The sequence below is a fragment of the Argiope bruennichi genome, chromosome 2, assembly GCF_947563725.1.
Source record: "Argiope bruennichi chromosome 2, qqArgBrue1.1, whole genome shotgun sequence".
Classification (NCBI taxonomy): Eukaryota; Metazoa; Arthropoda; class Arachnida; order Araneae; family Araneidae; genus Argiope; species Argiope bruennichi.
In genome coordinates, this window is record NC_079152.1 from 106,423,514 (window position 1) to 106,436,874 (window position 13,361).

The 13,361-nt window shown below is 28.9% G+C and overlaps 1 protein-coding gene across 1 annotated transcript in view; it reads left to right on the forward strand.

The window, feature by feature from the left end:
- Window positions 1-325: 325 nt before the first annotated feature.
- The window catches only part of LOC129961694 (zinc finger protein basonuclin-2-like), a 307,167-nt gene continuing 294,131 nt past the window's right edge, over window positions 326-13,361 (forward strand). Inside the window, exon 1 of the mRNA XM_056075235.1 lies at window positions 326-452. Within this exon, the coding sequence (XP_055931210.1) occupies window positions 396-452 (57 nt within the window). The 5' untranslated portion in view covers window positions 326-395. The remainder of the gene's footprint in view (window positions 453-13,361) is intronic.

The window sequence follows — 13,361 nt, forward strand, 5'->3', positions numbered from 1 at the left end:
TTTTTTTTCTGCGTATTTGTCGATTTCATCATCATTTTCCCACACCGTCCAAATAGCTGATCCTGCTCACAAATCATACCCATCACCAGCCGGTACTCGAAAATTCCAGCCGCTATGTATGAATTACTCATTTCCAAGAGTGAGCTTAGCATTTACACTTAATTTGTGATTTATGAGGTTCCGAAGTCTAAAAGCGTGGGAGTGAGCTAGCAGACCACCGAGCGAAAAGGTCTTCATTCGTCTCTAAAACTGCAGACACAGAAACCTCCTCTTTGAGGAAAAATCGAAAAAGCATGGCGCAGGTATTCGAGGACCACGTGTTGAGAGAACTCCGGAAAAGTCACGCCTTTTCTGTAATTCGGTCGCCAGTTTATTATCCACTGCCAATATGGACTATGTTTGATTTGATGGTATATTCTCATATGCAACTTCCCATTTGGCGCCATTTCATGGTTAGTTTGAAAATCTTTTTTTCTTTGAACTGATTTCATTTCGTAAAATAATATTTTAATACATTTTTTATCTACAGTAATGTCTTTATCATAATTCATTTATATAAACATTGATAAACATTCTTTCGTCATGAAAACGATGAATATATATTCAAATTTAAAAGTCTCTTTTTTTAATTTGATTATTGATATTTCTTATCTGGTACCAGAATTATGTAAACAATTTATAGCTGCATAATGTAACATTTTTTCCAATTACTGTCAAACCATGTATAATAAATAATTATAGTATAAATTATAAATTATTTCTACAGTTATTCAAAATGTGTAAAGCAAATGCAGAATTACGCAATCAAATAATTTCTTTTTAGAGCAAAAACTATTAAACAGTATCATTCAAATCAAAATCATCTTCTTAAAATTTAACGAGTATTTGAATTATGTATATGCTATTTTTACGAAATAATGTTTTTGTTTGCTATATATATATATATATATATATATATATATATATATATATATATATATATATATATATATATTCGTTGTTTATGAAATTCTTGAGTATCTAAAACTAACTATTTAGTAGTAATATTGTACGATTGTGTTGAAGTAAATATTCTTCCTAATTTTTAATACGTTGATTCCATAAAAATAATCTTTTATATGATACATACGATTTAAAACGACAATTTTTTGATGAATTCCATTTTAAATGTAAAATTACCTTTTTGTACTAAAATTGATTGATATATGAACATAATTAGCAAAATTAATATTATGCACATTAAAATAAAAAATTCAAAGATTTTGCAGCAAAAACTTAGAATTTTCTTTAATATAATTTTTAAAATAATTTTAGAACCAAAATTTAGATAGTTATGAGATTGAATATAATTTTATTAAGTTTTAAGTTAAAAATTAATTCATAAGGTATCAAGACTTAAACTAAAGGATTTTTTTTAAAACCTGAAACAAAGTTTACATTTACCATGTTTGTAAAAGAACTCCACTCCCTGCTTGAAAATGGAATCAAATTGATAAGATATTAAGACTTAAACTGAAGGATTTTTTTTCCTAAAACAAGTTTACATTTACCATGTTTGTAAAAGAACTCCGCTTCCTGCTTAAAAATGGAAACAAATATATGCTGATAATATACTGATTTTTATTTACTTATTTTCTTAGTTTTTATTCATATTTTGAGAAAAGAAATTTTTAAGCTCTTCTGTAATATATTATTAGAAAACGAATGAATGAAGTAGCAAAATTCTGTTTACTCAATTTTTGTGCAATAAGAATAAACGCATTGAAATTTATGGTTTGTTAAATGATACTATCACTTTGCATTCACCATATAGGATAAATAATTAGCCATCTTTAGTGAAAAAGGAAAAAATTATACATGTTTGATTTATAGAGATAAAAAATTATTGATAAAAAAATGATCGGCAGTCAAAATTTGATCAGACGTATTTAAATGTAATGTATCTGGATATTATATTTATTTAATATATTTTGTTACGTGGTACCATTATATATTTTTAGTGATTAAAAATAACATTTATAATGCATTAATTTAAAAAATACTTATTAATATTAAATAAATGGAAGCTTACTTCCCGATGAAAACTGATATTTTTCTTGTAATCAATTCTAATACTAATAGTTATGCGAGTATTATTTTTGATTGAAGTAGGTTTATCACAATCACACTAGTATGCATAAGTGTTTGGATTATTCGGTGTATATGTTATACAACACTGAATAAATATAATTTTTTTTTAATGCTGAATCATAATTTGATGATTTTTTTTCGTTTCACACACTTTTTAAAGTTATAGTATTATTGAATTAAGTTGAAATTTTTTTAGTTACGAGTAACTGTCTTTTGTTTCCACATGTCACTGTGTTAGACTTAAGGTAACGAAGTTTTGCGTAAAATAAATGAAAATAAACATTTTAATTTTTGCATCGTCTTATGATTAAAAGCTTAGATATAGATTAATACAGAATGCGATAGGAAAAGTTTTCTCTTCAGTGTGGATCAGAAGTAGCTTTTGAAAGATATAGATTAATACATCTTTGATTTTTGTCCCGTGAGCTTTTACTGATATTTTTTACTAAATTCTTTCTTGTTAGAGATACTTTTCAAAAGTCGAAATGCTTCTGAAAGAAACAAAGATATGTCCCTATTTACTAAATTCACGGTTCTAAAAATTTTTGAAATGTATGTTACTTTTTCTTTCAGAATGGAAATTCTTCACTAATAAGATATATTTATAAAAAGAAAGTTATTTAACCGAATACAGTCCATTATTTACCATAGCATTACAGCATTTTATCATCATAAGGACTGTCAAAATAAAATTTATAAAATAAGAAAAAAAATGATATTGTCACGAAGATTGGAAATAACAAGGCTGTTAGGTTGAACAAGTAATCAGATTTATTCAAGCAAAGTAACTCTCAAGCGTACAGGACCGATAACTCGACCACAACTGGTGACACTTGACTTTATATACACTCTCAGAATGTTCGAGAAACATCCAGATAGAACATTTAAAGAAAGATCTAGAATCAACTAGAAACTAGAGAAATAATAAATAACATTTTAAATTAAAATTCCAGTCTTTGGATAGAACTGACTTGGCTGGTATTCGAACCTGGGTCGTGAAGGTCTACAGCCTCGTGTCTTGCCAACCAAGCCACAGGAATTGATATCAGTAGTTCATTATGCGGCAATATATATCTAAGACAAATCGTTAAACTGATTGTTGATGGTTTCTAATTTATGAATGATATAACTGTTCTATGCAAAAAGTTGAAGAAATTCATTCTTTATTAGTAAATCTGCAGAGATAAATGCAATTTATTATCAAATGAAGTGATGAGGTGTAACTAAATTAACCAATATACTTCCACTATCAACTACATAAGATACTCATTTGATCCTACTGCTATGAATTTGAATATTATATCTCGAAAAGTGTCTATTTAAAATCTAAATATTTAATCCTATATTAATTTAAATTTTTAAATATTAGTTCTGAAGAATTTTTCTTGATTTTATCTGTCTATAGATTATAGTCAATCTATTTTATTGAATAAAAATGAGTCTATAATTTGGATGAGTCGGAGTTGGGCATGTTAGATTTTCTTTTTATTCCCCTAACTTGGTGTGGTTTCAAAATATGTCTCATATCTAGAATGCCCTGACTGAATTTTTCAAAATCAGTTCACTTTATCTCTAAGGGGAAGTTAATATTTTAAATAAATTCTTAAGCATCTTCTTACTTCCATTTTGATCTATTTCTTAGGGCTATGTGGAAATCTACCCTAAATTTTATAAACCAGTGTGAGAAGTATATCTTCTAAACTTTATCTTAAACTTTAAAACAAACTTTTTAATGCCTTCGGTCACAAAAGGCTCATAATAAGTTAAACATATGTTTCATATTCGTAGTTATTTAAATACAAGTTATTTAAATACAAGTCAGTTCTCTAAGCATGAAATCATCAGCAGCAGCTGTTTCTGAAAAATATTTTGAAACTACACCAACTGACAAAATGATAAATTATCATTAATATAATTATTGAAAAGTCGATCTCTTAGCGTTAGAATCTTATATATGAACATAGCATTTTTATAACTAAATTCCTTGCGAATCCACTCATATACCATTTCGTTTCAACTCTAATCAAACATCATTTTCAATAAAAATATGATCCAAGCTTGATTCGAAATATAAAATTTATTTAACGAGTTCAGTTCGTTTCGTTATTTCATATTTTAAATACTCTTTGTTAAATTCTTCTAAATTTTCGATTTCAATTTCAGTGTTTCAATGAAAAATGGTTTACGCTGGACATTTTAGATTTTTAAGAAAACAAGCAGCAAATCAATACAAGCATACTGTAATTAAACTGCGAACTGTTAAACTTTGCTTTATGTGGTGGAAAAATAGATTAACGGATTGTTCAGTTTAGAGAAAAATATTTGCTTAATGATTTTTAATGAAATAATCACTTTTAACCAAAATATATACACAAATATCGTATACAATTTTGTAAAATCACAATAGCAAACTGTGAGTTGTTAAGCTTTACTGTATGTGGTGGAAAGATAGATTAATGGATTGTTCAATTAAGAAAATAAATATTTGCTGAAAGATTTTTTTATGAAATAATTATTTATAACTACAATATATACCCAAAAGTCGTCTGCAGTTTGGTTAAATCACAGTAGCGAAGAAGGAATTAAATTTAATATCTGCTTTGTTTCCTTTTTATTCAAATGTTCATTAAGTTATTTTTATATTGTAAAATTAAATATATTGTGGTCATATTCAAGGAAGCGAAGGAAAAATAGATACTATTGGAAAGTTAGTTTTCTTATGCTTATTTTCGTTTATTTAAATTCTCATTCTCAAATATCAAATATAAATTTCTTCAAATTCAGATTTATGGATTCAAGCTATGCTTATTACTTTTACTGAGTTAACTAAGCTGACCTGAAATTAGCTGAAACAATTCCAAATTTTAATTGTTTATTTTTATTGAAAAATTGAACCTGATTATCTACAAAAAATAAAGTCAGCCGAATTCCCAACTTTCACTTTTAAGTAAATTACTTAGTAGCGAATTATAACTTAATAAATTAAAAGACGTAAGACAGAAAGCAGGACCATTCCAATTTTATATTCTCTTTCTGACATCGATAAATGATCAGATTTTGAATTAAATGTTTTATTTTGCACTTTTTGTATAAAATTTCAATATACAAGGTAAACTTCTAATCGTGGTCCAGAATTTAATTGCTAAATCGCTGTTGTAAGTATATATGTTTAACTTGAAATATAATCTAAGTTGTACAAAGAATTGTATATTGTTTGAGTCAGTAAATATATCTGAAAAATTTTGTATTATGCATTTTTATACTGATTCCTGGTCGTAGTAAAACATTCTTAAAGCACCCATAATAATAATAAAAAAAAACTTGATCAACATAGGAAACTTAAATTTTTTTTTATATCAGATTAATTATTTTCTCGAGGAAATGCTTTGTGCTCGTTGATTTGCGGATCTTTCTCTAGGCTACCAATAAATTTGTCTAAATCCGTTTAAAATATCAAAATTTAAAGTTTTATAATTCTGTCAGTTTTTATTGCAGAAGAGTAGAACATTTTTTTTCAATGCTCCAAAAACGTTTTACTAAATGTGAATGTCTAAACTGTTTAATTGTTTAGAATTTAGATATCGCTAATTTTTCGAAAGTTTATTTATTGACTTGAATTGCATAAAATATTTTTTCATCATTTTCTCATTTTTACAATAATATCATTTAGAACATGTTTTAAAATTGTAAGCATATTTCTATCCCAACAGGACTGAAATTAGCTGTTCATCCCTTAAGTTAATTAGATTTAATTTAATAAAAATTACCTCATGATATATCCATCTCAACTTTTCCTACAAAGAATACGGCCTTCTGTAGATAGCAAATGAGAGTGAACAACCAGACAAATGCAAAATAAATTATTGATCCATCTTTAAACATTCTTTCCTTTTTAAATAGTTAAATATGTAATTGTCTGGTTGTTTTATTTATCTTTTTGAATATTATCGAATACTCAGTGTACTTTTCCTTAACAACATCCTAGATTTCACGGCCCCTCGTAGCGTGTTTAAATTTAAAAAAAAATCTCGTCATTTTACTTTTATTGATTCGATCAAAATTTTACCAATAAACTTTAAATACCAATCTAAAAGTTTATAATTAATTACTAATATTTCGTTTTACCTATTACTTGCCCTTTTTGTGAAATACTCTTCCTTTCCCACTCTTATTCAGATTCCGTTGAAGACCACTCTTTTTATTCACTGTTTACCGATTCTACCAGCTGGAACCACTACTGTATCTCAATAATTAATTCTGTCCTTGATAGCTTCATTGCAAAAGTGGAGTCATAAACATTTCGGTGTCAAAGAATACGCTGTTGATGGTAGATACGAAACAGTCATGCAATATAAATCATGATGTGGTTTACTCCTGGATCTAATATATTTTTTTTCTACGTAGATTTTTTTTAGTTAAGTCATGAGCAATTTACAAATAATTAGCAAGAAAAAAATATCGCAATGTACAAGTTCCAACTGTTTAAAATTGATATCTGTCATCACAATAAAAAATCTCGTACTTACTTAGATTGTTTATTGATGTTTCTCCGTGAATTTATTTTCTAAAAATGGTAATAATAATTCATTTTACTGGTTCAATGATTTACTTACTTCACATATAATTTCCAGTACACTTTTTTAGTTAAATAAATTGTAGGCAATTTTTTTATTATTGTTGATAGGTTCCTGAATAATACATTTTGAAAATTCTTGTTACTAAAACAAAGAAGGTCAGTTTTAATGAGTTAATGGAAGTTATTGATAATATATATATATATATATAATTATTTCAAAATCAATTCTCCCCAAGAGAATGATATGTTAAAGAAAACATTAAATAATGTTCTTTTTTCTTCCTAAAAAATGAAACCTTCAACTTCAGAGATTTTTTTCATTATCTCAGCTTATATTCGATTCTTAGATTTCCTTTCTTTTAATAAAGATATCGACTTAACACGTGCGGATTTTATATTAAATAGTTGTGAAATCACTGTAATTGGCAACAAAGTTTCAAGATTCAGAGTCAGATTCCAGCAGTTAATTCATTGTTACGTACGCCTGATGCATCTCAGGAGACCCGGAGAGCATGTGACCGATTCAGATATCCTTATCATTTGATTAATATTCAAAAGTATGAAACCTATTTCAAAAATAAGCTTTGCTTTGTTGAAATGGATATGTTCATAAAACTAAACTAAATTAGGAAATTTGAAGTTAACTTTGTATTGCTTTTAGTGTTTGAATCATCATTTAGGATATAGGATTTTGATCAGAACCTGTTATTTTCTCCAAATTGTTTGTCATTTGTTTTCCTCTTGACGTATAATGCTTTTATTTTATTATTTATATGATCATGAAAGCATTTCTCAAGTCTGAACGGACTTCTCTACTTCGTGCGCCGTTGGCGTGAAACCGTTTTTTGTGTGGATTTTTCTTCTGCTCTCAAAACTGTGCAAGGGTCATTGTACGATGGTTATCTCTAATATATATTAATTTATATGCATATATAATTTAAATACTACATAATTTTCTATTTCTTATTTTTAATCAGCTCATATTTCTTTATTTAAATTTTTTTTCTTTATTTTCTCAACCAAATCACACTTTTTATTTAACTATTTACAACACACTTTCTAAAAAAATGCTGAGTTTTAAATTCTTAATCTCCGAGCAAGAAGATAAAAATTCCTAACAACCACGACATAACAGAACAGAATGCCGTCTCATAACAATTCTGGTCTCTGAACGGTTTGATGGGTATATTACGGGAATTTTATTAAATACCAAAATATTTACAATAGAGAAAACAAAAATAACTATGTACAGAATTTACAAGCATACAAGAAATTATAATAAAATGAAACCGTTTACAAAGATTTTCTACTTTGAAATATTATAGAAAAATTATCTGGAATAATTATATGCAGTAAGATATTTTGTATGAAAAAAACACATGAATTCTGCGTTCACTTGTTATCCTGATATAGCAGACGAGGATGCAGTTATAAGAATCAAATAAAAAATAATTTGGTTAATGGTAACAAAGAAAATCTCAGATTGAAAGATATTTATGAACGCAAATGTATGTGAAGAAATTGTGTTGCCCCCCCCGTTAGTCCTTGTGAGTATGACACTTGATGTTGAAGAGAGGCAAGAAAAGATCTCTATTTTTTTTCATATGCCAAGAAATTGTGAGGATGCATTCCGTTGCATAATAAGGTACCGCGCCAATCCCACAACAGCACTAATCACTCCGACAGATTGAACCTTTTGAGGTAGATAGGAAAAGACATAACAAAAAAATCATGACATAACAAAGATAAGATTCCCTTTTCTGAATCGAAACTCATCAAAGTTATCCCTTATAAAAATGTCTTAGTTGAAGCACTAAGGGAAGCACTTCTCACACTTTCGCTTTTGTACTCTAATGAGAGCGGACGCGTTCCTCCTTTGATTCCTGTGTACAAATCATGCCATTCCGTGAAAAAATGAATTGAAATTTAATTCCCAGTTTGTCTTCTTTGCGGCCTCTAGTCAACAGAACTATATATATATATATATAATGATATTTTAAAATTTAATTTAAACTTAATTAATTTCTTAATTTTTAGCTCAATTTAGCCCATATTAACTTCATTCTAGAATATTTTCTTATTTCCTGATCCCATTCCACTTTTTCTATCTTATTAATTCAACAGAAGCTTTGTAAAATTTCTGAATCGGCTAAAAGCCTCAAGTTCCCACACTCCGAGTAAAGGGACAAAATACCGCTGACTTGACAAATTCTTTTTTTAAAGATCCCTGTGTTTCCCTTGCCTGATTCGCGTACGTGTAGAGAAGATCCCTATCTAAATATCATTGTATTAGCACTGTGAAAAAATATTTTTCTTATCAATATCTCAAGTTATACAAGACCAGGGATAAGTGTTCATCAGTTTTCCCTCATTTTCGCTCTGTGTCGTTCTGTGTTGTGTCTGTGCTCGTTGCTCCTGCTTGTACATAATAAACGACGTCACAAAATCGAAAGTTTCTTCAATGTCTTCAAAACTGCCTTCTGATTAAAAAATTATATGCTTACATCCATCCATCCATCCATACATACATATATATATATGCAAGGCAAAAAAAGCTGATAAACTTGAAAGAAAATGTAAAACCATAGCAAAATATGAAAAAGAAATATACATCAAAATGTATTGTAGACGTCATATATAAATATATTTTAGAACCTATACTTCTTGGTTATATCCCTGTAAATACATCTTTTCTAATCGCTTGATTTCATTTTATAATAATACAATTTAATGATTTTATTCTTTAGTTTTATGATTTACACATTTTTTTCCCTGGAGATCAAAATAGAAAAGCAGCGGGCGTGGTCTCCCCGGAACTTTCTCGCATATTCTCCAATAAAGATCTTTTCCCCCTGCCCCACTGCATTAAAAAGTGGACCTTGGATAGAGCCGAAAATGCTGTGTGCGGCATTGGCGAACGATACTCAAAGATACATAGATCTTTTTCCTGACACTAGTACTTTATTTACTGAATTTTTCAAGAGAATATGCATTTTGGGCGTCTTTCTTCCGACCGACTGAAACCGAAATTTGACTCTAAACTGTAATTATAATCTCAAGTTTGCGTAATGTTTTTCATTGATTTAAAATGACTGCATTCAAAAGTATAGACCGCCAGATGGTCAACAGTTTGATGGATTTGGGTCAAAATTTAAGAACCTATATTCTGGATCCTAAGCATGTGCACTAAATATTATCTATTTAGCTCTTTGTTTATTGTAGTTATCGAGTTTTTTTGTACTCAAATAACCTGCCAGACTGACATTTATGTAACTGTAAACATTTTATATAAATCTATAAACTCGATCTAAAGTCCATAACCAAATTTTAACCATCTGGCTCAAATCATTTTTGAATTATATTCACAGACAAACAGACATAGTACCAAAAATATGTTTTTCAGACTCGGGGAGTTCAGAATGGTAGATATTCCTCAAAATATCGAGTTGCAATCTGTTTGACGATTGCAATAGCTTCTCTATACTTCATTATGCGAGAATGTCAAACAATGTCCTTTTAATAATACGAATTTTGTTGCCGAGCAAATGTTTCCTGAATTTCGGCAATTTGTTTTAAAAAAGGAATACTTTTCAAACGTAGATTTGACTCAAATTCAAACCATTTTCACTGTTTCAGCTAATATTTAATGGTGGGATTTTCTTCCATTATTGAGAGCTCAAGAAAAAGGATTCATTTCAATATTTGTGCAATTTACAAAACGAATAAACGAGTGAATTTAGAATATCACTGAAGTTAGAAGATTAATGTATCGTACCTTTACGTTTTTAACTTACGCAATGAATAGAATATATGTAAGACAACTAAAGTTATACAGCTTTAATATCTGGCAATTTGATGGAATCATACACATGAAGTTATATATAAACGATTTAACTAAAATTATATATAAACAATATTCCCGGTGAACCAGTTGGTTGAGAAAGGCGACAAACTTAATATAACATTTAGGCACTGAGATTCCTGTATAACTCAAAGTCCTATTACTACAAGCATTTTGAATGCATTTTAAAATTATTATTACTTTTTTTAAGATTTAACAGACGATTTGCCTTTCAGATTGCAAAAGTTCTGATTCAGATTTCCACAGTAGATTCTATTGTAGAATTCAAATAATCCTGTAAACTCAATCTAAAACTTATACATTAATTCATTATATTCAAATTAAACAGATATTCAATACAATTAATTTCCTATACGAAACAGACTGAGAAAATAAAAATAAATAAAAAAATTTCAACTCTCCTTTTGAACAGAAAAAAGATTGTTCCCGTTTCTTCATTTTATAATCTTCCAAGTCTTACTGAAATACTTTTCCTCTTTTCTTCTTTACTTTTTCACACAAACTAAGGAAGACTTGTAATATATAAAGCAAGCAAGCTGTATGTGAAATGAAATTTTCATGCACTGGACCACTCGGGAAATTTACGTTTCAAATCAGACCTTTGGAGATAAATGTTCACAGTTCTAATATCTTGAGTACCACTTTTTCCTCGGCTCTTGGTATTCTTCTGGGAATAGAACGGCCACTCCTGGAGATATATTCCTTTGCGAAAAGCAATCCGAAATATATCCATTCTGTTGTGACCAATGGCCAGAAAATTCCTGACATGTTAGGCGAAAAGAAAAAGTAAAATAAAAAACGAAATACGATCCCAAATCCTTGGATCCTGGAGATTTGAATAACTGGGCTGAAAGAATAGGATTAATACCTGAATCCGAAGGGTCGTTTGACCCTTTTTGCTAGCCAGAAGAGATATCACATTTGTTTCCGAACTCCAAGATCTCCCTTCTTTTAACCCCCATTTCGTTTTTCTTGCTTTGTTTTATCAATTCTGTGACGTGCTAGCTTAAGGGTTGCCTGTTCTGAATAGGATGGTGATGTAGAGAGGTATATGTTCTCCGCCAAATTTCAGAATAGTAAAGATCATTTTCAAATTTTAAGTTTGTCAGATATATGTAAGTATTCTAGAATGAGACTTTTAGTCCTCATGTATAAATTTTTTTGAATAAAAAATGGGCACTATGTCGCTGTGAATGTAAAAAATAATCTTTTTTTAAAACATTCTATTATTATTTTTTTTTTCGCGCCCATAACCTTTTTTTAAAAAAAATATTTCATCTATGATATAAAATGCTCATTGGTTTCTTGCATTAATAATAAAAAAGTGTGTGTGTGTGTGTGTGTGTGCATGCGTGCGTGCGTACGCGTGCGTGTGCGTGTGTGTGTGTGTGCATGCGTGCGTGCGTACGCGTGCGTGTGCGTGTGTGTGTGTGTTGGCGTTCAAGAGGCCGGACCATTACAAAATGTGGTTCATATATATTTTGTAGAGTGGGAAACGGTCAAATGCTCATATCGATTATTCTGAAATTTTAATTAATTAAAAGTGAAGCGAGATATTTCAGCTTATTTGCGATTCAATTTAGTTGTTCTTCAATTTAGTTTCTATGATGTGCTTTAATCGGGATTTAATTAACTTTTTAATATGTTTTTAAGTATATTTTAATGCAATATTTTCAGTGTTTTGAATGAAACACGAGTAATTTTCCATGTTACATCAAATATTTAATCGCGTAATTTTCTCCAATTATTAAAATTTGAAAAAAAAAATATGTTGCATATCTGCATGATTTAAATAAGCTTCAATATATAAGGTATGCTTTTAATAACTAATAATTTAATATTTAAGAAAGATTAACTACAGAATCAAGCAATGATGAAACGATTTTAAGGTGCGTTCATATTTAAACACCTTTGCTCTTTTATGTGATGTAATCAGATGTATAAAGATATTGATATGAAATTAGGGAAATGCTATGAAAAGTAATGAAATTTTAGAAGTTTTATCAAAATTTGATTTAAATTATATTTCTATCAAAATTTGAAATATATTTACCTTTAGCAGTCATAAAAACCAACTAACACAAAATATTTAAGTGAAAATTAATAACCAGCCAACCAACTATCATCAAATGCGGCAAGTAGATAAATATTTGCAAAACCATTAAAAATTTCAATAAATTAACTATCAATCCTAAATCATTATGACTCGAGACAAGAAATTGAAAGATCCAGAATGTCGTCCCATCGGAAATTTTGACCTTTATTTCTAAAAAAAAAAAAAAAAAAAAAAAATTTTAGATGTAATGTTGGCACACTTTACTATCTTAAAATAGTGATAATAAAATAATTAATTTTAAAACCGAAATCACTTTTTGTGGCCTAAGTATTTATAAATATTTTTGTGCTATCTGATATTCTTAAAATAGAGACTCCAATCAAAGGTTGTAATGGGCATCTCAAAATTGATGAATTTTGATGATAACTATACTTTCCCCATTCTTAAAAATATTTAAAAATCAACAAGAACGTAGTGCACTCAAACTCAATGAACGAAATGATCCCTCTTTCTAAATTACCCGAAAAAAGAAGATTAAAGTGACAAAATTTTGATTTTGTTAGTGAGTATTGCCAAATATGGCAACCCATCCCGTAGATCGGACATTAGGCAAACATTTATTCGTGGCCGTCACAACATTGTGCCTGACCCCTCTGCATATCGTTGGTGGATCTAATTTCCCAGCGGAGCGATACCCTTTACTCCGAGTGGACTGAAGCGCGGAAGGTTACGTCGAA